Here is a 24,818-nt window from a genome sequence, read left to right as displayed (position 1 = left end):
TGCATTCCATCGGGGCCCATGGACTTGTGGGTGTCCAGCTTCCTTAAAAGATCCCTAACCTGACCCACATCGACAGAGGGAAGGTCGTCCTTTCTCCAAGCTTGCTCGCTTACCTGCCAGGACTGGGGAGCCTGAGGGCCAGCCTCGACAGTGAAGACTGAAGCAAAGAAGGCATTCAGTAGCTCCGCCTTCTCTGTATCTTCTGTCACCAGGGCACCCATTTCATTCAGCAGCGGTCCCACATTACCCCTGGTCTTACGTTTACTGCTGACATACTTGAAAAAGCTCTTCTTGTTATCCTTGATGTCCTTTTATTTTGACTTGGGTCCATCAGTGGAGTTTAGTCTGTGCTGTTTTCTTAGTACTGGCTCATTCAGTAACCAGAGAACTTCTGCTATCAAATGATTCAGATATTGATACAGATACTGATCACTCTAGTGAAAAACATTGTCATTATTACAATAGATTTTTGACTAAGATTCCCTAATATAGTCACCTTACCATATTGTGGTATTGCTATTTAAATGAAGAAAAAAAAAGTTCAAAAAATTTTTATCAACAAAAATATTTATATTTATATCATAAGTATATATATATATATAAAAATTATATCAACCCCTTGCAGCAGCAGTAGTATCTCTCCTAAACAATTTGGAAGTCATGATAATCATACCTATGATTACTAAGACATTAATACAAGTTCAGGAAGAATCTCTAGTATGAACCTCTTCCGCAAACACAGTGCACTCAAAAGGGAATGTTCTTCCCATACAAGTGTAAACACCACTAAAACAGAGAGAGGTTAATTTACTGTATGAGTAGCAGAATGACCAAAACTTGATCTACACTGCCACTGCCTAATGTTCTCTTTCTTAATAAGGTAATATTATACAATACAATAGTATTATATATAAAAGATAGTATTATATAAGAGTGTGTGTGTGGTTTTATATATATATAAATAAATATATATTTAATATACATGTATCTCAAAGGTAGTATTATACTTACATGTGTCCATACTTATCAAACTTGTCATACCTATAAATAATTATTCAAATTTTCAGGAATCCTTAGTTCTGTACTAGCATCCTTTCTTCAGTAAAAACCGTGAAATAGTGTAATTTTTCTGTTAGTTCTATAACAAACAGTATTGACCATATCATTCCTTTTTTGTAGCTTGGGAGAAATCTGTTTATTTTATCTTAATCCATGAGCCTTGATTTTTTGACATCCAAACCATGAGCTCAAAATATAGTGACATTTTAAGCTATCCTCGTAGGTTGCCCTTTTTTGAGGTCGCATTATGTTCACAGTTACATGTGCCGCTGTCACAAAGAATCAGATCTCACATCCGTAAAGACAATGCACATGAAAAACGGAATCGAGATATTAATGTACTGAAAAGAATGACAGCTATTCTGAGGTATGTAGCCATGCTTTCTGATTTAGACTACAGAGCAGCTGTAAAAATACATTATATAATTTTTTTCTTCTGTTCATATACAAATTTAATTTTATAGCCTATATAAATCAAATATACTGTCAAATGCTACTTTAGTGGCTTAGCAGAAAACATTGATGTCTTCCATTTCTCGAGCAATTCCAACTCTGCGGTCTGGAACTGAAAAGCAAGGTAGTTTGCCAGCTTAGACTTTGGTCCTGTCATCATGTGTATTTTAATGTGCACTTGTGAGGAGAATGAAGTAGGAACTGAGAATTCTACTGATTTGAACAGGAAATAACCTAAAGAATAAGAAAAAAAATCGCATAATCCACTCGAATTTCAAGCCGTATTTCTGTGATCCATATATAAATATGTCATTGTAGGAAGAGGAGGTATTTTTGTTTGTCTTTATTTAAATAGTGTTTGCGTATCTAAAATCCAAATCCAAAAGCTAGAGCTAAGGAAATTGTATGTCATAATAGAAATCAAAATTAATTATATTACTGCAGTGAAACAACCCAAGAGGTAATAAAATGAAAAACAACAATATGGTAAGGTGACTGTATTAGGGAATGTTAGTCAAAACTCTATTGTAATAATGATGATGTTTTTCACTAGAGATTGATCGATATCTGTTGGATTGTCAGGAGACACTAAATAACAATAACATTTTCTGAGAATTTTTAAATCTGCTGATTAATGAAAAAGATCTTTAACTAGCAGTATGCCTGGTCAGGAATATATTTTTTTGTCACAGTTCTTTTCTTGTGACTGAGCACACAGGTAACGATAAAAAAAAAGTAAAAATCCTGCATCTGAAGCAGTATACATATTGTATAGCTTTGTATTCCTAAAGACAAGACATACACCTTTTCACATATTCCTATATGTAATATCTGCCTGTTCATTGAACTGAACCAAATGTAGTTTTCCATTCTTACTTGTATGTAGTAAATGATTTTAAAATATGATTTTTTTTCAGTCCTATTTTCTTATGGTTGAGTCCCGTTATTTCCCCCTCTTTACAGCACAGGAAAATAAAAAGCTTTCAATATGTAACACAACATTATTTCTGGGAGGAACGCATGCTCCAGTTCTCTAAAGGATTCAAAAACATAAAATGAGCTTAGGTAGGAATTTCTCACCTGGATCTAAACCAGAGTTCCTTAAAATTATCGTTCAGTATCATTGAACTGTGCAAATGCTCTAGATTTCAATATTCAAGTTCCTCAGAACTTGAAGTTTTGCTGAGGATCTTGGACCCACAATTATAATTGGAGGGAACCTGTCCCAACCTTCCTATTACTCCCATTTACCCTTTCTTGCCCCAGCACCCTTCTCCCCTTTATATTCATTACAGTCATTTATATGAACCACATCAAGGAACAGATCTGTCTGCAACATTTTCTTCCATTTTTGTCTTTTACTGAATCAGTAAAAGTTGGATCAGTTCCTTAACCCAGCTATTTGTGTGGCTGAACGAACAGTTATTTGGGTACTGAGAAGGAGGTGGGGAACAAATGGTGGGGAAATGGGTGAAGCAAGAGTGGATCTGCCTGGTTTTGCAGGTGCAGGGTGTTTGCTGACCTGCAGTGCCTCAGGGCTAAGGTTATTGGGATCTGTCAGTGAAACAGGTCTCTGCCTTTCTAGCGGTTTTAGAGCATACAGGGTGTAGCAGCTGCTGTTGTTTTTCTTCAAAGTGTAATCAGAGAGGAAATATTGGTGCCTTCCTTTTAGGCATAATTCAAAGCGTTGGTCCCTTCACCATCTGTGGGGAATGTGAGTTAAATTCTTGCCTTTACCAAAGAGGTTCAAACCCCTGTCACTGCTCTGAAGGCTGTGCTGACCACAGAGCTGTAACCTGGCTGTGTTCACACAGGGAGTGAGGGGGAGATAGGAGAAAATCTTTCTGGGGAATCTCCTCATACACCCTAGGAGGAGAAATAAGCCTCCCCAAAATTTCATCCAATCCATCCTGTCCCCTCTTTTCGTGCCTCTTTTTGGTGGATCCAGTACGTAGATACAATCTCCTTCAACAGGAGGTTGTTGCTGGGTGCTGTCTCCTCCAGACCAGATCTCTGCTCTGAGCCTTCACAGACTGTGGAGCATAAAGCATACCTGGACTTCTCAAGGTTTTGGAACTTATGATAAGGAGACTTTATTGTCTCTGGCACTGTAGATGATAATTGGCGGTGGATCACTTCAAAATCACAGGTTATTTAGTAAATATCATTGCTAGTATGCTATCATTTATTGCAGCTTTCTGTTCCGCTCATGCACAAAAAAATATCTGTCAGTTTGTATTTACTGCTGGGATAAGATCTGTCCTCAGGGCCAGCTGGAAACCGTTGCTCTGTAAATTACAGTTTCCTAAAAAAGTCACTGGTACCACAGTACCCTAATGTTGAGTTGTTGACAGAAGATGATTGCTGTGCTTTAAAGCTGGCTACTGTGGTCTTGACCTAACATGAAATAAATGTTTCAACAGACCTTTTCAGAACTGAAAATTCAAAAGGTTACTAGCAAGACAGTGTCAAATTGAAAGCCTTGGTTTTGTTCTAATATGAAACTAAACCCTATTAATGAGTAATAATACAGTCAATATTTTCTTTCTCATTCTAATAAGTCATATAGTTCCATTTATTCAAATACTTTTTGTGAGCTGTGTCAAAATTCCTTAAGAGTTCTAAATTAGCTTGAGTTTTGAAGTTAAGGAAATAATCCACACGTCCAGATTAAACAGACTTTTGGTTAGAGAAGCCTGTGATGGATCCAACTATAATTATCGTGAGATGCAAATCTTGGAAGGGATGGGCTGTACAGAAGGAATTTGCTATTGAAAAGGGCCTTACACATTTCTGTACTTTAAAAAATCTTCGTAAGTCCCCAACTGCATTTCTGAACCACCTAAACATCTTTAAAATGAGTATGGCTATAGCAAGCTCCCAAGATTCCAGAATAAAAACGTAAAGCTAGAGAACTGGCTGGGTATTTAAATTATTTTAAGTAGTTTATATGAAGCGAATACAGACAGCTGGTGGGACAGCAGCATATTTTGAGGAGCAGGCAAAAATGCTAGTGGTAAAAGACACATTATCAGTGATTTTCCTACCTGATTTGTCCTTTTCTAGCTAAAGTAGCAGCCTTTGGATAGTTTCTATAGGTTGAAACAGAAAATCTTTTTAAATCTTGGTAGAATACTCTTGATATTTCTGTCTGTTTCTTATAACTGAGCTTAATCTCTCTGATAAAAATGGGTTCTAGCCAATTCATTTTTCAATCCTGTTCATTTCAGGGGAACTGCACAGAATATAAATCAGGGTAGAAGTTTCCCCTAAGGAAGGAATATTTCCTTTAGTGAAACATCTTCTTTATTAGAACATCCCTTTTTGATTCTAACAGTTTTTTAGTGACTCATTTATTATAAAGCATATTTCAGTATAACCAAGATAACCTGCACTTTGGTAATGCATGTACTCTACACTTACACAAGTAGTAACTCTTTCTTCACTTCTTAGCTATGCTGATTACCAGAAATGAAACAAAATTTGTAATTATTTCCTTACTTTTACAAAGGCTTTTTGTGTATGGCTTCTGAGTACAACACTCACTTGAGTCTCAAAGCCTCTATTTAAGTCAAGATTTCTCTTGTGCCTGTGTAGTTTGAGCAAACTCTGTACAGAGTATGCATTCATTTTTCTGGACCATATTTCAACTCATACTTCATATACTGCTGTAATGAAAACCGCGTTTTATTCTATACATTATTGTATGGGAAGCTGAATAACTAATGTGGAAATGCTCTTCTGTAAAACACACTGGCATCTTTGCTATGTTTTCACTCTGACATCTTACTATTAAGGTGCTTATCTTAAGTGCTAAGCTCTTTGAAAACTGTATATTAATAAGAAAAATTTCTTTTTGGTGACAGGTTATGGGATAAAATTAGAAAGTTCTTTTTGTACTTTTGCTGTCAGCTAATTGCCATACCATGTCTAAACCATTGCCATTGATGTATTATTGTGCAGTTATGAAAGTAATTACATTACAATCATAGAGTTTTCCTTAAATAAAAGTTGCTTTAGGAAAAGTGATGTGGGATTTTAACTGTGTTCCTTTCAGCTGGTTTCTTTTTCATGCTTAGGACTGCACATTTTAAGTGTTGCGTTTCATATCATGTATTTATATTTCAGTGTATGATGTAGTAATTCAGTTCTGCAAATGATTATGGATATGAGAGTTTTTAGTATGTAAATAATCCAGCTGTTATATATAAAATTCTGCACATGCTCTTTGAGTCTTAAATGCATCTTATATTTTCAGATGGTTATAATATGATGCATATTTGCTTCTATATCAAAGACATTAAATTTTACCGTATTTTCCCTCATTTCATTTTACCAAGTTTCTTCTAAGATGAAAAATTAGCATTCTGTTGGCAGAAATACTGTCTGACACTTGATCATAAAAAATGGCAGGTGAGGAGCTATGGCAGAAGCTTGCCAAATGTTATCTTCATTTAGTCTCTGCCTTTTATGGCCTGAGATTGCTGTATCTAAGACTATTTACCAAGACAAGATTTTTTGAATGCATTAATTTAATTTTTCAAAATGTTGCTTGGTGGTAGCAGTATATTTTAGAGTGTTTAACTGCATAAAATGACCTATCAGTATAGCTTTTATATTCTTTCTACCATAATACAACACATTGACTTTAATATTCTGAGATTAAAGATTTATAGATATATATACCAAATTAAACTAGTTAAATTAAAAAGAACTGAGGTAGAAACTACAAAACCTCTTTGTAGGTAATTTAAAGTTGAATTTAAAAGTACTATATTTAATCTACAAAGTTTTAGTCCAAATTAAATTGTCTCAAATAGGTTTAGGAGAGGCGTTTTAAGAAGTATTGTTTTAATATAGGTGAAATGAAACTGCTCGTAATCCATGAAAAATGTTCAGTTTTGAAACATACCTGTCATTCTCCATCACAGCTTGAATTTATGAGCTTTTAAGCAAAGCTATCTTTTCATAGTCTTTGTTAAGACAGTTGATGATTATTGACATGCTGCTATAAAAGGCGCGTTTAAACTCCTAAGAAAGAGGTATTTAATTTAAAAATAGCTCTTGATGTTTAGGATAGGTGAGTATGTATCATTTAATACAGCAGTGATTCTTAGTGAATAGTTTTTTATATCATGTATGTCTGTTTTTCTGATGTAGATTTTCCATTATGTAAATTTAATTGATCTGGCAAGATGTGCTCAAGTTAGCCAAACATGGATGCTTCTAACTCAGAACAGTTCATTATGGAGTGATGTAAGTAAGATAATCACTTTCAGTATTTTATTTCAATTTTGTTCATTTTTTAAAAAGGGCAAGGCAAGGAGGTAGGTTATTTAAGAATGCTAAATATATAGGATAAAAGTTTTATCCCAGAATATGACTTGTTCTAATCAGCTACATGAATAAAAAACATAGGAGGAACTCAAATGAAGTCTGTGGTATATCATTATAAAATCAGTGGAACCAAAAGAGAATCGGCCACTAAGACTTGGCCCACTAAATTTAGACAGTTAAGTGGGGTGTCTTAGGCTCTTTAGATGGTAATCTAAACAGGCACTATATGACTACTGTGGAAGGAGAATGTAAACTCAGTTACAGGTACTCTGAGACTACTTGTATTTGCTCTAGAGAGACTCCTGTCATCCCTGGAACAGGTGGTGCCAACCAGCTCAGTTCCATACTCATGACCTCTCAGAGTTGCTGAGGTGGTCATTCTGTCTCCAGAGCACATGCCACCGTCCAAGGTACTGCATCATTTCTTCTACCCTAGCGGTCCAATTCCCTAGCGCACACATTTCAGTCGACTTGCCTTCTAACACACATTGTGTGACCATGACAGCATGGTCTGTTTGGGGCCACACCTGAAATAGCTACTCCTGCCTTTGCCTTGAACTTAAAAATACAATCACACCACTCATTGCTATTGCCTTCAGTAGTGCTGATGAGGCTTCAGGTGTGAAGGATTACCTCAAGGTTCCACAGTCCTTAGGCAGTGGCTTAAGACTAGCCATGGCACCTCAACCGCTATCACTGTTGCCTCTGTATCATTGCCTCACATATAGCTGTTTATCAGCAGTACAAAGACAGATTGAAGTCAGACTTTTAAAAGTGTGTGGGCACTTCAAACATGATTTAGTCAGATTTTAGGCCCTGAAGTCTGAAATTACAATCCAAAATACCCTGTGCACCCAGAGACTGCCAGTCAGCCCTGCTGTGAAGAGGCCAAGGTCTAGTCAGGAAGTGAAGTCCATGATGAGGCTCAGGGTTAGCAAGGCACGTGGGTGGACACAGACATGCCTGAAGTGTGGTTCAAGCAAAGACTCAGGGCAAGAGCATGAACTTAAAGGCAACTCCTGAATCAAGTTGGGAAAACCCTATTGAGGTTTCTCCAGCTCTTTCACACAATGAACTGTTTTCACAACAGTCTTAGCCAGGGTTCTGCTGCTGCAGCATATAGGAACTGACCTTGGACTCTGGGACCTTCCCTGAGGAAGGTAGAGATTGCAGAGCCTGTTGGTGAACCCAGGACCCTGACACTAGGCAACTCTCTCCCATTTAAAGAGATCCATTTGGGATCTAGAAGGTGAGCAGAGTTGTGCCTTGTGAGACTGAGAAGAGATCTGAACTTGGGTCTCCCAAATGTGCTGTTCTGTCCCCCGAGTGGGACACAGGCTTGCAATTCCCAGGTATCTGGAGGCCTATATCTGCCTTCCTGACTGAGGTAAAGAAATTCTGCAGGACTCAACGATGCTGCTTACATGTCGTACTGTCTGGTTCCAGGCAGCTGGCTGTTCTTTGTGTGGGTGTGTTTAAATTGACCTTCTGATGTACTTAGCTGTCATGTATATTTTGTAGAGTCTCTGCTCAGATTTGGGTTGTTGAATCTACCCTGGGCACCAACACCTAAAGGACACTGCAGTGCTCAGCTTGTAGGTGCCTGGAGCCTTTTTTAGGTCTAGTCTTAAGTTCCTGGGATGAATTCATGATCTTAATGAAACTAGTATTAAAACTTCTGATAATTTTAATGTAAGAACAAAATCCTAGTAAGAAAGTGAAAAACTGTAAACAGTTCTGGACTCCTGACTTCTTGGTACTGTAAGCACTTCCAAGCATTCTGCATAGAAATAATGGTGATTGATTTTTTTAAGTATTTGGGTAATAAACATGTATTCTGAAATGTACAACAAACAGATGCAGTGTGGCTGTAGCAGATTATACAAGAAGAAAAAAAAAGCGCTTTCTGGCATTTTTATGAAAAAATTTAAAGAAGGCATGAAGACATCTTCTTTAAAAATAGAGATATTTCTTATTAAATGTTTGTACATTGGCTTTCCTGCTTTTTTGAAACAGTTGGTAGACAGACTGTTACAACTATTTTCTAGTAATATTTGTTAAAGCTTCTTAAACTTGAAATTTTAACAAATACTAAGAAAAGTAATGTTTTTAGCCAAATAATGTGTTTAGATATCCCCAGCCTGCAGCTTAAATCACTTAAGGATTCTTCTACTAAAACTAAGGTGGTAAGTTACATATTCTTGATATCTTGATGTATCAGTAGGCCATTAATTAGAAAAAAAACCCCAGCTTTAGCAACTTCAGGATTTTATACATTTTATGGGGGAAAAAATAAAGTAACTATTCAAGTCTGACTATGTTCTTTGCACACGATATTCTGACATGTATTTTGGCAGTTCAAGACTTGGCTGAACTCCACGAGTACTGTAGACACATGCTTCCTCTTCATTTCAGTATTTTTAGTCAGCTGTCTAAAATTTTTATGTATGTAATACACAGACACTTTTCTGTTTTCCAGACTATTTATATAGTGTTTACATAGAACTTCATATATTTGCTAGTGATTTTCATAATTATGTGTATTTTGTATGTACTACCTATTTTTAGTACTGAATTATATATCAAATGTTTAAATTTTTAGATCAATTTTTCATCAGTAAAGCATAAAGCTCAGGATCGAATAGTAGTAAATACTTTGCAGAAGTGGCGTCCATATGTATTACGGTTGAATCTGCGAGGTTGCTGTTCTCTTCACTGGCCTAGCTTTAAAAGTATCAGTAAGTATTACATGTATTTTTATAATTTTAATTCTCTCTCTAAACTGTGTCTTCACTCTGTGCTTTGCTATTGTCCCATTTTACTGCCAATATTCTTCCCTCTATGTTGAGCCATAATGAAGCAACGCAAGTATGAGATCTGTAAAATTACTTCTGTGGCCCCCTTTCCCTTATTATAGTCTCCAGGCCCAACGATATCCATATGACTGAACATTGCTAGAATGCCATAGGACGGTTTATATTATGTGTGAAATGCTGTAACATGACAAATAAGGTTGGAATGCAAACGTGTTTAAACATATCAGAACTCCAGAATCCAGCTCTACTGAGATAATTATCATGGAATCACAGAATGGTTGAGGTTGGCGGGGACATCTGGAGCTCATCTGGTCCAAGCCCCCTGCTCAAGCAGAGCCACCTGGAGCAGGCTGCCCAGGACCATGTCCAGTTGGCTTTTGAATATCTCCAAGGACAGAGACTCCACAGCCTCCCTGGGCAACTTGTGCTCAGTTACACCCATACTAAAAAAGTGTTCCCTTGATGTTCAGACAGCACCTCTTGTGTTTCAGTTTGTGCTCGTTGCCTTTTGTCCTGTCTGTCACTGGGCACCACTGAAAGAGCCTGTCTCCATCTCCTTTACACCCACCCTTCAGGTATTTATATACCTTGGTAAGAGACCCCTGAGCCTTCTCTTCTCCAGCTGAACAGTCCCAGCTCTCTCAGCTTTTCCTAATAGGATATATGCTCTGGTTCCTTAATAATCTTTTTGCCCTTTGTGGGACTCTCTCCACTATGTCCATGTCTCTTTTGTACTGGGGAGCTCAAAACTGGGCGCAGTACTCCAGGTGTGGCCTCACCAGTGCTGAGTAGAGGGGAAAGATCACCTCCCTTGACTTCCTGGCAACACCCCTCCTAATGCAGCCCAGGATACCATCCACCTTCTTTGCTACAAGGGCACATTGCTGGCTTGTGTTCAACCTGGTGTCCACCAAGACCCCAAGGTCCTTTTCTGCCAAACTGCTTTCCAGCTGGGCTGCCCCCAGTATGTACTGGTGCCTGGGGTTGTTCGTCCCCAGGTGCAGGATTTTGCACTTCCCCTTGTTGAACTTCATAGGGTTCCTGCAAGCCCATTTCTGCAGCCCACTGAGGTCCCTCTGGATGGCAGCAATGACCCTCTGGTGTATCAGCCACTGCTCCCACTTCGGCATCATCTGCAGAATTGCTGAGGGTGCACTCTATCTCATCATCCAGATTATTAATGAAGATGTTAAACAGGCCTGGACCTGGTATTGACCCCTGGGGTATAACGCTAGTTACTGGCCTCCAACAAGACTCTCACAGACAAAAAAAAAAAAAAAAAAAGAGAATTCAAATGTGGTACAAGATTATTAGATTATTAATATGGTGTTCAAGTTTTAGCACAAACAATAGGTACTTGATTCTACTCTACTGCCAAAACACAGTCCCTCTGGATGTAGAAAAGCATCTTAGTCCTTCCTGATAATATGTGTGAAAGTACATGTGACCATGTGATCAGAGGTTAATTCCCTTTGTGACAGCGTTTTGCAATAGTTTCGGGTCAGTAATCCTTTTGTCAATGCAATTGTGTGCTCCACTAAGCAGAGAAGTGGGCAGGAGAAGTAAAAGCCTTTGTGATCAGTGTTAGAGGTTCAGTGCTAGCTGTGAAAGTGTGCTTGATTTGTTAGGAATTACCTGCATCCTAACTGTTATTCAGCCATTTTATCATGAAGAGTGTTAAAACATCTTGGTCGTGTTTTCATGAGAAAAGAACTCTTCCGCTACAACTAGGCAAGATCCGAAGAAATGTTTTTGATTCCTGGCACAGCTTCACTCCAGTATTTCTCAAGCAGGAGAATGTTACCGAATGTTACTCTTTTCTAGCGTACACTTTTAATTGGATGCAAATGCGTAAAACAGAAAAGGAAAATGTTTTATTTTCCAAATAAAAAGTGTATTTTGATATTTTGAGACAATAATGCATTTACTATTTAATCAGATAATACATGATTGAAATTGTTGATGCAGCCTATAACAATTTCAGTGTGTTTTCTTCTGGTTTAGAAAGTGTGTAATTATGGATGAGAACAATTTGCTCTCTAGAGCGGTGATGGGAAAGAAAATTGGCCAAGAATAAAAAGTATATTTGATCATGGTCTTGGCTTTTAAATCACAGGATAAAATAATATTCTTCTCAATGATATCAGCATGCAAGTTGTTTAGTGAAATAATTTCATTTAATGTTATAATGAACTTTGGCAGCTAATAAAGAAAGCAAGCCAAAATAAATGATACACAGCCAGGTCACCTCCATTATGGGGCTGTACTTAGAAATGCTAAATCCTTTTATGATGATTTTGTTTTCCTTATGTATTTGAGTACAAAACTAAAACCATAGTAATGTTATGTTTAAAGCTAAAAATGTATAAGGAACAGTTATGATAGAATTTAATATACACACCGCCTTTTCTATCACGTTGTTTAAGTGATTTGCATCTTGTTGGTTGTATCAGTTGGAATATCAGTAAGTTGGTTGCCATCCATTTCCATTTATCTAACATATCAAAGGCACTAAATTCAATTTCTGTATCTACAAACTATGCATTTTCCATTTTTGTTGATAATTTGTTTTCTGTAGGCTCAACATCAAAGATTGCGTCCATTTACATCTACTCAGTGCTATTCATTTTGAACTAATTGTGATGAATCGTGTATGATGGTCCACAAGGGCTTTTAGAAAGCATTGATTTATAAAGCTATTTCTTCTAACTTTGAAGATACCCAGTAGTTGTTTTTGATAATGAGACACATTTATATCAGTGTACTGTTGCCATTTAGATTAATAACATATTTCTTCTGTTAAAACTCATTGATATTGATCATACAGCCTACTTGTGCCATTCTTTTGAAGCTTTTGTGGACGGTTTAAAATTGCTGAAAACCTATGTATTGGGTCAAGGGTCAAACCATCACAACCTATTTCTCTATCTTTTTTTAGTGATTGAAAAACATATTGAAATTCTCTTTCTTTGACATTTCTTCAGCTAACAAACTGCATTGAACTGTCTTTTCAGTTATAAGCTACAGATGTGATGAACCTTTCCATTCGAACTTCCCCGAACTACAGTTCTGACCTCATCTTTCCAAATAAATCCAAGATTACACAGATTTTGGCAATGTGTTTTTATTGTTAATGGTAAAACAGCAATGATATTAACTGGGATTTAGGTCTGTTTGGCTCGCTAATCATGTTAATATTTTTTTGTAAATCAATTAGCTGCAATTTTTGAAAATTGTTTTTTTATTGCAACTTTGGTATGTGGTGTATACATGAAATAGTAGTCATTGTTTAATATCTGCGTATGAATGTTATATGATTCCAGCTCAGACTGTCTTTGGCACATGAATGTGTTACTGTGCCAAAGAAAAATGAGTATATGAGATGCATGGAATATAGCTCAGCTGTTTGTGGTATTACTCCACCCACTCAGTGATCTTGACTTCCATGTGTGACTGGGAATTGTATTTAAAAGCTGCAATTCATATTCATAGTGCAGGAGCTAAAAGTTCCTCAGAAGCTTTTGAAGGGTTTTATTCCCGGTAGTGGTCACACTATTGACAGACCTAGCCATTTTTCCCGCACCCTGTCATGGCAAAACATGGTGCAAAATAATCTTTCCTGTGTTTGATGTGTGCTGGGCATGGCTTCTATAGAGTACTGTAGTTTATCCCTTACGACAGCACCCCTAGTACATACACTGCATATCAGGAAGACTATGCCCTATCATGCACTGATTTCCTGAATACAGACAGAGAAAGAAGGGGAATTGAGAGAGAAATTACTGAAAGGATGGACTTACAAAGCATATAAAGGAAGAAGAAGGCCCATGATTTTCTTTTAGACATGGAAGTGCTTCTGGGACTTTTTTGATTAGATAGTACAGAAACAAAGAAATGTCAACATTAAGTTGTGGTCTGTGGCTGGGGTGTTTCATGGAGGGTGTGCTTTAATTTACAGTACTTTTTGGAGAAGCTCAGAGGAATAGCAAGTAACCCTGTAATGCTGAAGTTTTTATCAACTCTTAGTCATTTTTCCCATATGTATGTTTTTCAAATACATTTTTGTCTTTTTCCTCAGGCTGCGTCCTTCTGTATTATCTTCATAGTTCCTATATGCTTTTCCTGTTCATCCAGTATTTTCTCAAAGAATTTGAGACACTGTCAAGAGAACATACTAGCCTATATTACCCTTGTCCCAATCTAGCGTTTCCATTCTTCTGTTCTTAAGTTATTTGCAATTGCAATTGCTGTCTGTTCTGCCACATCCTCAGTATGGGGTGTCTGAAAATGCTAACATGCAGAAAACCCTAATGGGTTCCAGCTAGTTTTTCAAGGAGGGCTTCCCCCTTCCCTTTTTTTTTTTAATTATAGGAAATTAAAACACCACTTCAGTACTCCTATACCTATTTTATAACAATTCTCCAGTACTGTTTACAGAATAACTTTAGACAGTAAAGCTGTAGTGCATTGTAATTAAAATAATAGAACTCATAGCTACTCCTTGAAAGCTCCAGAGGCCATCTAAGGAAAATAGTAGCAAGGACAATTCCAGCATTCAAAATCTCAGTCTGTTCTTCTCTTGACTGCTTTCTTTTCACTTGTTGATTCTCAGAGGTTGAGACAGATCTACTCTTAAGTATTGAATTTTATTTTGGTGTTACTGCACTAGTGTTTCTTTCATGGAGCTTCTGAGATGACACTGATTTCACAAGTTCACACTGAAACCTTTATTTGCAGGATAGTTGTTGAACCATGTTCCTCTGGAGTGTCCTTGTTGATATGTCCCTCACAGATTTCACACTGAGCAGCGGTCACCAAACATCTCATCCTGTTAGATATAGGCAGCACGTTCAGCTCATCACCCTCCTTGAACCCTCAGCAGATGCAACACTGCGCCACTGTTTGAAAACCCTGAATGATCACACACCCCTGCCTTAACTCTGGCTTCTACTGAACAATTTTCCTATTCATCACTGCGACCCCCAGGTTTTAGCCTTGGTCCTAGGAGGACATTTCGTGATCTGTTTAGGGATCCCCAGGGCCTTTGAACTTGTTATTTACAACAATTAGGCCACTGCCTGTGGTCATCAGTCTTATTGCACTGCTTTCCCAACTGGTAACCTTTTGCTGACCACAGAGATCAGAGAGCTCTCACCCAGCTTTTACCCTATATTCCTTTCCTGGATTGCCTTTTCTACCCAGTCTTTAGCCTACATCAAGCTAGTTTTTTTTCTTAACACTGACTCTTTGCAGAAATTAACCTAACATGGTTTATAAATTCATTTTTTCCTACTCAGCTTTTCTCCATTGGCTGTGCTGCCAATACCAGATGTTCTGCTGTGCTTCCATTGTCTGTCCTTTTCAATCATTCCCAGTAGTTCCATTTTGTACTGAAATAATCCTCTAGAATTTGAGATGGGGAGTACTTCACTTCATGTTGGCTACTACTTAAAACTTTTTTTTTTCTTTCAGCACTTTTAAGCTTCTAGAAAATGCCCTATTTATTATTACTAGCCAAATGGGATTTTCATCTATGTTCCATCTTATCAGGATTAACCTTTAATAATTAAGGTAATGCTTAAGATATTCCTAGGAGCAGGGGTGAGTCAGGTACTGTTGTATTTGCTATAACATTTTTAAAAGACATTGTGGAAGAAATGGTTAAATTATTCAGTTTATCAGTAAAGCACCATTAAATCTTTTCATAATCTGAATAATGGAGAACATGGAGGAATGCAGTTCATAACAGGATGTGTTTGCTTAAGGATTCTTTGGCGTTCCTACTACCCTTAATAATTTCTGAATTTTTCCTTTATGTTGTTCTTTTATTTCACGTTAGCATAAAAGTGCTGAGTGCTTTGTATTGTACTCCTAAAACAAAATGTGTGACCTTTTGGGCTTGTGGCTAAAGCAGCAGAGGAATCCACAGACACTATAATTGTGTGCAGGTCTTTAAAGGAGCAAATTTTCCCCCTGGACTGTTCCAGAACTTCTTCCATGATAGCCAACAGATATTAAAGTTTTGGCTCTGAATCTCTATCCTGCACTTACATATTTCTTACTGATCTAAGAGCAGGAGATGGGTCTAGGGCTTGAGCTGGGAGTACTGAAGTTTTAGCCCAGCAATTCCCACTTCTCCAACGTATGAGCTTGGGAAGTTACTTATCCTTTCCATATGTAAAAAGGGGTTTCTAATATCTGTCTTTAAGAGGCACTAGTTCTGCTATTTCAATATTAACTGATGCAGAAATTAAAAACCAGAACTATTATGTAAAAGCTAAGAATAGTCATTCAGTAAAAACAGTTATTTTGTAAAAGAACTTTTAGCCAGTATATTATGTAGCAAGGAATTTTATCTTTAGAGATATCATCTACTTAGCCGGGGCATTTGTATGGCTCTGTTACCATAGTATTAGAATAATTGCAGTTTTTAATGAATGTGTATTCACATAGACAGTTGTGTGATAAGGAAGAGTGGACTTTGAGAATGTCCCACACTCTTCTGGTGAGCACTCAAAAGCATACTTACCTTCAGTTGGATGGGCACTGGCGTGGTGGTTGCAGACCACAGCAGCCTTCATGTGGTCCTCTTCACCTAGAAGTGATGTCATGTAAACCATGTCAAACTGACACGACAGCCTAAAATGCTTCCTAGAAAGGCTTCAGCTCTGCCTACTGCAAAAACCAAACAAGGCAAATATGAGCATGTGGAGCTGGATTTTGGGAACCAGCCGTGCCTCGGTTACTCATGGTTTCAGACAGCTCAGGTAAAGGAGAAGCAGAGGCTGAGTGATTTACTCAAGAATGAGCAGGAACACCGGTAAATCAGCAGGCAGAACCCAACTTCTGGGTTTGAATCCTAATCAGTATAACAACTGCCATTCCTGTTTTTCTAGAACTGTATTTAAGGTTAGTCTTCAGTTTGATTTTTTGTATACAATGAATCAACAGGAAGCTGATACAAAAATCTTAGAAATGTTTTCTGGGAATATTTCAGGAAACTGATAAGATACAAAGAACTGTCCATACATTCAAGAAAAATGTGTCTTGGTCACAATCCTTCAGCAAGTTCCATGTCAACACATAAGCTGTGTTCATACATAAGACAGCTCTTCCCCACCACATTATGTACATTTGTGCCTATTGATTTCTACTGTATAGTTTCAAATATTTGCCAAAATATTTCACAAGAATGTCCGGAACAAATTGTCAGAAACAATTACTTGATGAAAGATGTTGTATAACTAATGCCATTCTGTAATTATTAACTGCAATAAACAGAAATCTTTGTAGGCAGATAGTCCTACAAACAATCGGTATGATTAACAAGAAATGTAAACAGCATGTATTTCTTTGTCAGAGTATCAAATATTTGAAGGTACTAAAAAAATAAAAGGGATTCCCTTATTAGCCTATCACAGTGACAATTACACCATGCTTCTTTACTGTTTGAACTGATTGTTCTTTGTGTCGTTCCCACTCCTCATCATCTTTGTCCAGATCAAAAGTTTCTGGATAAACAGGCAGCTTGTCTTTTGGGCACTCCTCATAATAACTTCGAACATATTTTCCAACAGACCATCCTTTATATTCCTCAGGCATTTTGCATTCTAGGCCATTGTAGTGAACATTGTAGTGATGCTTCAACCAGTAGAAAAGATAATGAATGTTGTAATCACATCTCCAAGGATTCTCTCTCAGCCACAGTATTTTCAGAAAGTAAAGATCTTCCAGTACTCCATAATCAAAATTCTGCAAGCTGTTGTTTGATAGATCCAGCTCCTCTAAGTTACTGAGGCCTGAGAAAGCAGCTAGTCAACAGAAAAAATGGTTATTGGTACCTTATAAAGATAAGTTAGAAAAAGCCATGCATATCTGCAACAGAAAAAACATTTGCATAATTATACATTTATTAATTTTATTTTGGCTAAAAGCTACACTGAACTTTAAAATATGGTTTGTGCCTTGAGAAGTGACATATTGGTATAAATATATCGACATTAGGGGAATTGTACTGCTGGTAAAGTTACAAAACACTTAATGAGCATGCATGAGTGTAGAATAGGTGAGTGAATGCTTGTTTTGCTCAGAGAAGTCTACTGTTATTGCTGTGATACAGAAGTAGAAATACGGAAATTGATGATGTATTAGACAACGTGCAGGGCTAGTAGTTTTTGTATGTGGGTAGGTATTTGTGTGTGTGTGTGTGTGTAGAACCTTAATATTTTAAGATATGGAAGATAATAAACATGGAGCTTCATAATAATGCTTCTGAGTCACATTTCAGAAAGCAGTTCATACTTTTTGCCAGTATACTCTTTAATTTAATGTCAGAAGTCTTATTTTAAATAAATCAACTATGTTGAATGTTAATTTTAAACTCCTAAGTACCATTTTACTGATATTACCACTTTCTACTGCTGTTTAACTTCCAAAATGCTACTGGAGAAGGCTCTTTTTGCTTCATACTTTCTATCTCTCCTTGTGTCTGCTTTCATCATTAAAATCTGAATACACGTAGGAGATAGATAAGCAAATTGTCAACAAGGCTACTTGAGTTCTAATAATAGATAACTTAAGAGCAATTCTATGTAGTCATTTTTAACCCAAAAGAGTTTTAATCCTTTTGGTTTGTCTATTGCTTTATCGTCCAATATCTAAAAGCAACCTCGTTATATGACAAGTTTTCTTAGATTTGGCAAAGGTATTTAAAAAACAGTTCAACTCTTCAGCATTTTGGGAAATGATTAGCCTGCGGTCTGCAGAATTAAATTTTTGCACTTGGTTGATTTAGTATTAAGAAAGGGCAGCTGAAATCCATCTCTCTTCACTGACTTCCATGATGAATGCAGTTCAGTGCAAACCTTTACTCTATGAATTTAGTGGTATAAAAGGTAAAATTTGCACCGACTTCTAGATTTTTAAATCCTTTCCCCCCATACTTACATCTGATAGAGACATCATCAAAGTTTATAATTAATAAAACACAAATCACTTTTTAATGAATATTTAGAATTATTCTTACCAGGATCAATGTAAGCTATTCCATTACTGTTTAGGTTTAATATCTTCAGTTCACTGACATCTTCAAACTCTTTGGCTCGTAGTTGTCTAATTTTGTTGTTGGACAAATCAAGCTTAACTATATCTGGAGGTATGTTACCTGGAACTTTCTTTAAATCTTAAAAAATGAAAAAGACATAACTTGTGTCAGCTTTAAAGTATTCTTACTGCCTAGGTATCACAGTTGCATGCCACAGAGTTTTGTCAGTCTAGCATTGTTTCTTGTTTTCTTTTCCTTTTATCCCCACTACTAGTGTCAACGTGTTTTTTCAGCTTCTGAATTTCATTGCTTTGTTCACTTGTATCTTTACATTTCATGTGAAAATTGCTGTCTTCATCAGTGCTTATAGCAAAGCCTCTTTCTGTGGCTTATATTCTTATTTTAATAGAAATGTACTATTCATTTGCATAGGGATAGGGTAGGTAGTGAAGATACTATACTAATAAAACGTATGTATGAAGGGCTTAATCATTTAAAGAAAATAATCCACAGTAACTATATAAAAAAATATTCATTGGTGTGTGAACATCTTCCATAATCAAATTATAGTGGGCTGTCTACATCCATTGTTTTGTGTGGCCAAAAGGTAAAATGTACTAAATTTCATCAGAAATAAAAATGCTAGTTGTTATAATATTTATAGCAGTACATATGTTGGTTGTAATTACAGTTCTGTACTTACAGCTATGTAGTGTTTATTTAAGACTATATTTGTTGTGATACTTACAGTTGTTATATGTCCAGGCAGCATAGTGGAATTCTGTCTATCTGCTTCTCTATCCTACTTATATCATTGGCGTTACCAAAGTAGCCAAGCACCTCTCAGTCATCTGTGTACGTATCCTTACAGTGTTCCTTGCAAAAGAGTTACAGAAGGAATAGCTTCTAGTCCAGTAGCAAGGGCACATTCTTGAGAAGTGCAAACTGTGGTTTGAATCCTCTCAGGATAATGTTAATAAACCTAATCTCCAGGATTATGTTTACTCAATGAGTCTTCTGATCCTGGGCTGTTATTACAAGAAAATGAGTGGTATCTCTTACTTGACCATCTTTGAATGAAAGCTAGTAGTTTCTGGATCTGTGCTGAAATTTTTGTTGTCATTGTACTGCTGACATGAAGATGTCTAATGCATCAGGTATTCTCGAGACTAAAGCAATGCATCAGAGTCTTCCTGCTTTATATCTGATTTTGAGCAGAGCTTTAGTATTATAAATACATAAATATTATAACTACACCAGCCTGCTGTGGTTGGAGTGCTTCCTGTCTGTGCAGATGTCAAAGTTTCAGGGCCTATTTATCACCAAATGAATGCAAATAATGCTTGAATTTAGAGACTTGGAGAGTTTGGCAGTGCTAGAAAGCAGATTTTTTTCAACTGGTCTTGTAAATACAGATTCTTTTGTATCCAACTTCTGTTGCTTTTTGTTGATAAAACAGAATCAAGGACAATTCAGTACTTGGTACGACATCCTGAAGTACTGAAAGATCTGGCGTATCACTGGTCTGATGAGATATAAATAAGAAATTCTTCAAAAAGGAGAACCTAACACATGGTTATATGTATTTATAAGATGTTTCTTTCAAGAGCTTTCTGACATTAACTGAAAGCTGCTGACCTGTTGTCATATCTCCTTAGAGATACATAGTACTGGTATACTGCTTGTCGCCTCATCCTCTCCATTATAAGGGAGTAGTGGATTGCAGCTTTTCATGTCATCTTACTGGTTTGGCAACCGATGCACCTTGTCTCCTACTCTGAAATCTTAACCATGTGGATTTAGAGAATTTTTGTGTTTCCCATGATTTTTGGTGCATTATACTCCTATTTCTGATGACAATTCCAATGAAATTGTGCATCTGCTGCACAGTAATCATATGCAAAGACAGAAAGTACAATGCTTTCATCAAAGGTTACCATATGTTCAGAAATGCCAAATGTCCATCGGACGTCTGCATCCAGCTGTCAAGCATATGCACAGTAGATCTGATACTTCCTAAAAAATATTGGACATACTGAATGTGTCCATGCTAGACATTCCGGAAGTCCTGGAGTCATATACTTAGTTCTGACCTGAAGAAGGGAGTCCCTGTACCCTCTGGTACACTCATGTAGAGGTCAAAGTAACTTTATTCCTTCATTATTAGTACTAAATACAGTAAAGCATTTTTTTAAATACCGTAAAAGCCTGTGAAATGCCCATGAAGAGCAGACCACATTGAATGTTTCTGTGAACTTAGAGAAAAAAGTAACATTTTTCTTGCCAAAAGTTTTTGAGTATATTCATGTGTTCAGCTCATCTCTTTGATACCACTAAATGGGGAGAGCCGGAAAATCAGTCTTTCTTATATTAAGATTTATAATATATGCCTGGTTTTTGTTCAGAAGCACAGTTTACTGGAGACACAAGGTAATTACGATATAAGTAATATCTTGTGAAGGGTAATTAAGATCATAATCTGTAATCTAATAATTAAGATCTTATCTACAAGGAAAGGTAAGGTAGGTGAAGATTAAGAAATAAATAAATGTTAGCCAGCAAAAAAGCAGAAATCATAATAAAAAAGATGTAGTAGCTGTGTGGTAAAAAGGAAAAAAAAGAAAGAAGTGAGCCATAGGAAGAAGAAAGGAATTTAACAGGGTGGAAAAAAAATAAAAACATGGACCATTTTTTATGTCATATGTAGTAGGTAAACCATGTAATCAAACACCAGACTTCTTAATTTTTGTATTTAGGCATTGTCTCCTTATACGGACTTCTGAGCTTGTCTCTGGCATTAAGATCCACGAATAAGGGCAGACAGAGTTGTTACATAAATTTAAGTCACCGTTAAAGCAAGTAGAAGTTTAGCAAACATACTGCCAGTGGGCAAAACATACTACAGTGATCTGGTATTGCAAGCTATGCCTCACAAAAGTTGGGAAAAAAATCCTCCCGGTTTTGGCTACTTCTAGTAATACTCTTAATTTCAGATTTGTAATGTTAAAGAATGGCTCTCTCCTAATGTGTTTTGTTGTTTGCTTTGCTTCATCATGGGATAAAATATGGGAAATATAAAGCACGAATAAATGTGCACTTTTGTGTTGATACATGCCCCAGCTGGTTTACCCTTAAGGCTTAACTGTGGCTTTTAGGAGCCTGAGAAGTATTTTGGATTGGCATGGATCCAAGTATCTGAAAAGCATTTCTTGAAGGCCCTTCAACTTTGAAATGTTTGCTGGGTGCTGGGAGGAAGAAGACAGAGGATGTATTTCTTGGTGAACAAAAGCGTACAATTTCTTCCCTGAGTAGAAGAAATCTTGCACAGAAAATGTGAGGATGCACTGGCTCTCCTTTGCAGTCAGGTTCCTCTGGGCATTGTAAGCACAGCTGGCTGCTCCAGTCCTGCTTCACAGCTCGCTTTTATCAGAGTTGTTGTTGACTTTGTGTTTGTACACTGGAAAGAAGAAAAGACACTCTGTGCTTTTCTCTATCAGTACAACACTGTCAGCACAGCTGCAAGCTGACTGGTTCGTGTGTTTATGGTTGTAAAATCAGACTAGAGGTGCTGGTCCTTCAGTAACTTACGCATATGCTTAATTTTATTCCTGTTGATTTTCGTTGGATATCTTAAACTAGAGCACTAAAGAATATCGGTGGAATTGAGGCTGCAGAATGGAGGTAAAATGCAGAAAGAATTCCTACTCGTTGCTTGTAGTTACGAGAGAAAAACAATTAACAGTAGTAATTTAAGTAAAGCAAGTACTGGTATGATATTAATTTGCTGTAAAATGTGGATAAATGTAGTAAGGGAGCTAGAATATTAAAATAATTAATTCAGTTTTATGGACAGATACAAACCTTTCCTTTTGCAATTCAGAGTTGGCACAGGAAACACATACATGTGGCACAAAGAGGAATCAAATTCTGGTTTGACAGCTTCAGGCTTCTCCCGTTTTATGTTTTGGGGGTCCTGCCTGTCCTCTTCAGTACAGAGCTGTTCAGCTTTTATCTGCTTTAGCTTCTGATTTTTCAGTTCTATTGGGTGCACACACTTGGCATAATTTCCCAAATTCCTGTTTGTTGGAACCTGAAGCATTGTAACAAGAGTTTCTAGTTCACAGTTGCAATGCCAGGGATTATCATAAAGACGCAGGTAGTTTAGACTGGGTGTATAAATGAAAATCTCCTCAGATAAACTCTTAATTTGGTTATGCTGAAGCAAGAGGGTGGTAAGCTTATTCAAACCAAAAAAAGCCTCGCTCTCAATTTTTGAGATATCATTCTGTTGTAAATCCAGACTTTTCAGTACTTTGTACTTAGAAAACATATTATTCTTCAGTTTACGAATCCTGTTTCTTGCTAGCAGCATGTGTTTTAAGTCCTCAGGCCAATCAGGTGCCACAAAAATCAATTTTCTTTCCTGACAATCTAGGTATTTCTCATGAAGATAAGTGTATATATCACACGGTAGGCCTCGGGCATTGCGCTTAACAGTGCTAGATGCTTTCCTTAAGATGTTTTCCCTTTCATTGTTTCTCAAACTCCTATTCCTGGTCTTCCTACAGTCAGATGCTTTACAAAGAAGAAGTAGTAGTATGATAGTAACTACTTGCATCCTGACATTCAGCTGGCCCCAGTTATTTTCTGTGACAGCTGGAACAGTTGAAATTTTTGGATAGTCTTAATCTGTGTTGTACAGATCTGAGGAGGCACAGCTGGGGTATGTGGGATCCCTGTGTTGGAAGAAAAGTAAAACATTAGAACAGATGAAACAGGCATTTTCATGGAGGCTTGTTCATAATCTGTAGCATTCGGTCAAGTACTCAATCATCACACTACTTGGAGATTCACGGTTACTTTGAAGGTTTAATATCCTATCTCTTTTTTTTTTTGTTGTTTTTATTGTCTCCGGCCTACTGTCGTTCGTTTTGATTAAACATGGGAAACTATAAGGAGAAATTTCTAGGCAATCTTTATTAGAAAGTTCTCGTGTATTCAGGAATGTGGCATCAGGCTAAATCTTCTTTGTATTTAAGTTCATCTTGGAAGACCAGCTTGAAAGAGGAGCTTGAAGCTGGTATTTTCCAACTTTCTGGGTTTTGGCCTACTGGAACACACACAGAGCCAGACCAAGGAAGGTCATCCAGTGCCTATCAAACCAGAAGCTTTAGACTGCACTCAAGTGTGGACTTGTGTTCAGGTTCAGCCCCAATTTGTCATAACTAGCCCTGCTACTACCAGGTGTCTCTCGTGGCCCATGTCAGGTAGGCAAAGCTGTCTGAACTGCTCTCAGAAGGACCCAAAAAGAATATTTTGCATGAGCCTGTATGTCGCTTGATCATAAGGCAGAATGCAAAGAGAACCTTCAGGTCCTGGCCATGGCCAACTTCAAACCCCTTTCAGGTCTGGCCACCTGAGGAGGGGGAGTACAGAGGGGTAAGTCAGGAGCTTTTGCCTTTCCAAGAAAGCCAATACAATCATTAGAAATTATTATTAGGGGAAGACAAGGACTGCTCCCTGCAACCATGTCCAAAATTGCCTCAGTATTTTTAGTGAGGTTTTGGCCTGCGTTCCCTCCTGAATTTCCCATAGTACTCCTGTGCACTGCCCTTTTCCCTCATTTGCAGTGAAGTTTGGCCATAAGGTTGCATTTCCTTAGAAACATTTTAACCCCTCAGGTTTTTGTATTTTCTAACTTGTCTCCATCTCACAAATTTTCTGGTTTTGCTAGTCAGTCTCATTCCTTCTGAAACCTTTTAATTCTGCACTGTTTGGCTTAACTACTTGGTTACTTTTTCCCTACGACTGTGGACATCTTTGTGTTATGCTCAGTCCTTTTTGACCGTAGCGCCTGGGAAGGTGTTCCATCCCAATTTTGAATGCAGATCATTGCACGGATGTTCTGTTTCTAAATCACCGTTGTTCAAAAACCTTGGGTTTATCTGGAGGAAAGGTGGCACAATAAATCAGCTAATACCAGGTAAAATTCTTCTGAAAGCAAAGAAATTTTTGATATTTAAAGAAATTGGTAGGCTGGTTTAAACCACATCTCGGCTTTAGGGTGTTCTCAGTATTTGTGCGGTTCTTACTTATTAGACAGATGGAGC

At 37.3% G+C, this 24,818-nt stretch overlaps 2 protein-coding genes across 2 annotated transcripts in view; one reads left to right on the top strand and one right to left on the bottom strand.

Moving 5' to 3' along the window:
* The window catches only part of FBXL13 (F-box and leucine rich repeat protein 13), an 88,211-nt gene that overhangs the window by 14,361 nt on the left and 49,032 nt on the right, over positions 1-24,818 (top strand). The window contains exons 8-9 of the mRNA XM_035896866.1: positions 6,673-6,768; positions 9,452-9,587. Of these exons, the coding sequence (XP_035752759.1) occupies positions 6,673-6,768; positions 9,452-9,587 (232 nt within the window). The remainder of the gene's footprint in view (positions 1-6,672; positions 6,769-9,451; positions 9,588-24,818) is intronic.
* On the bottom strand, positions 17,073-23,326 carry LRRC17 (leucine rich repeat containing 17). The gene is made up of 3 exons (XM_035896867.1): positions 22,570-23,326; positions 18,691-18,846; positions 17,073-17,476 (listed from the first exon to the last, which is right to left on the bottom strand). The coding sequence occupies exons 1-3, from the start codon at positions 23,324-23,326 to the stop codon at positions 17,073-17,075; spliced, it is 1,317 nt and encodes a 438-aa protein (XP_035752760.1).

This window comes from Egretta garzetta, unplaced genomic scaffold (assembly GCF_000687185.1).
Source record: "Egretta garzetta isolate BGI_Z169 unplaced genomic scaffold, ASM68718v1 scaffold156, whole genome shotgun sequence".
In the NCBI taxonomy this organism is placed as follows: Eukaryota; Metazoa; Chordata; class Aves; order Pelecaniformes; family Ardeidae; genus Egretta; species Egretta garzetta.
The sequence above is the reverse complement of the archived record's forward strand: the minus strand, read 5'-3'. Positions and strand labels throughout refer to the sequence as shown.

Bases quoted from the DNA above. Each gene is read 5' to 3' on its own strand.
- LRRC17 (XM_035896867.1), bottom strand. From the start codon at position 23,326: ATGCAAGTAGTTACTATCATACTACTACTTCTTCTTTGTAAAGCATCT. The intron at 18,847-22,569 runs GTTTGTATCTGT...TCATTTTTTAAG, and splicing joins TCTGAATTGCAAAAGGAAAG to ATTTAAAGAAAGTTCCAGGT. The intron at 17,477-18,690 runs GTAAGAATAATT...TCTGTTGACTAG, and splicing joins AATAGCTTACATTGATCCTG to CTGCTTTCTCAGGCCTCAGT.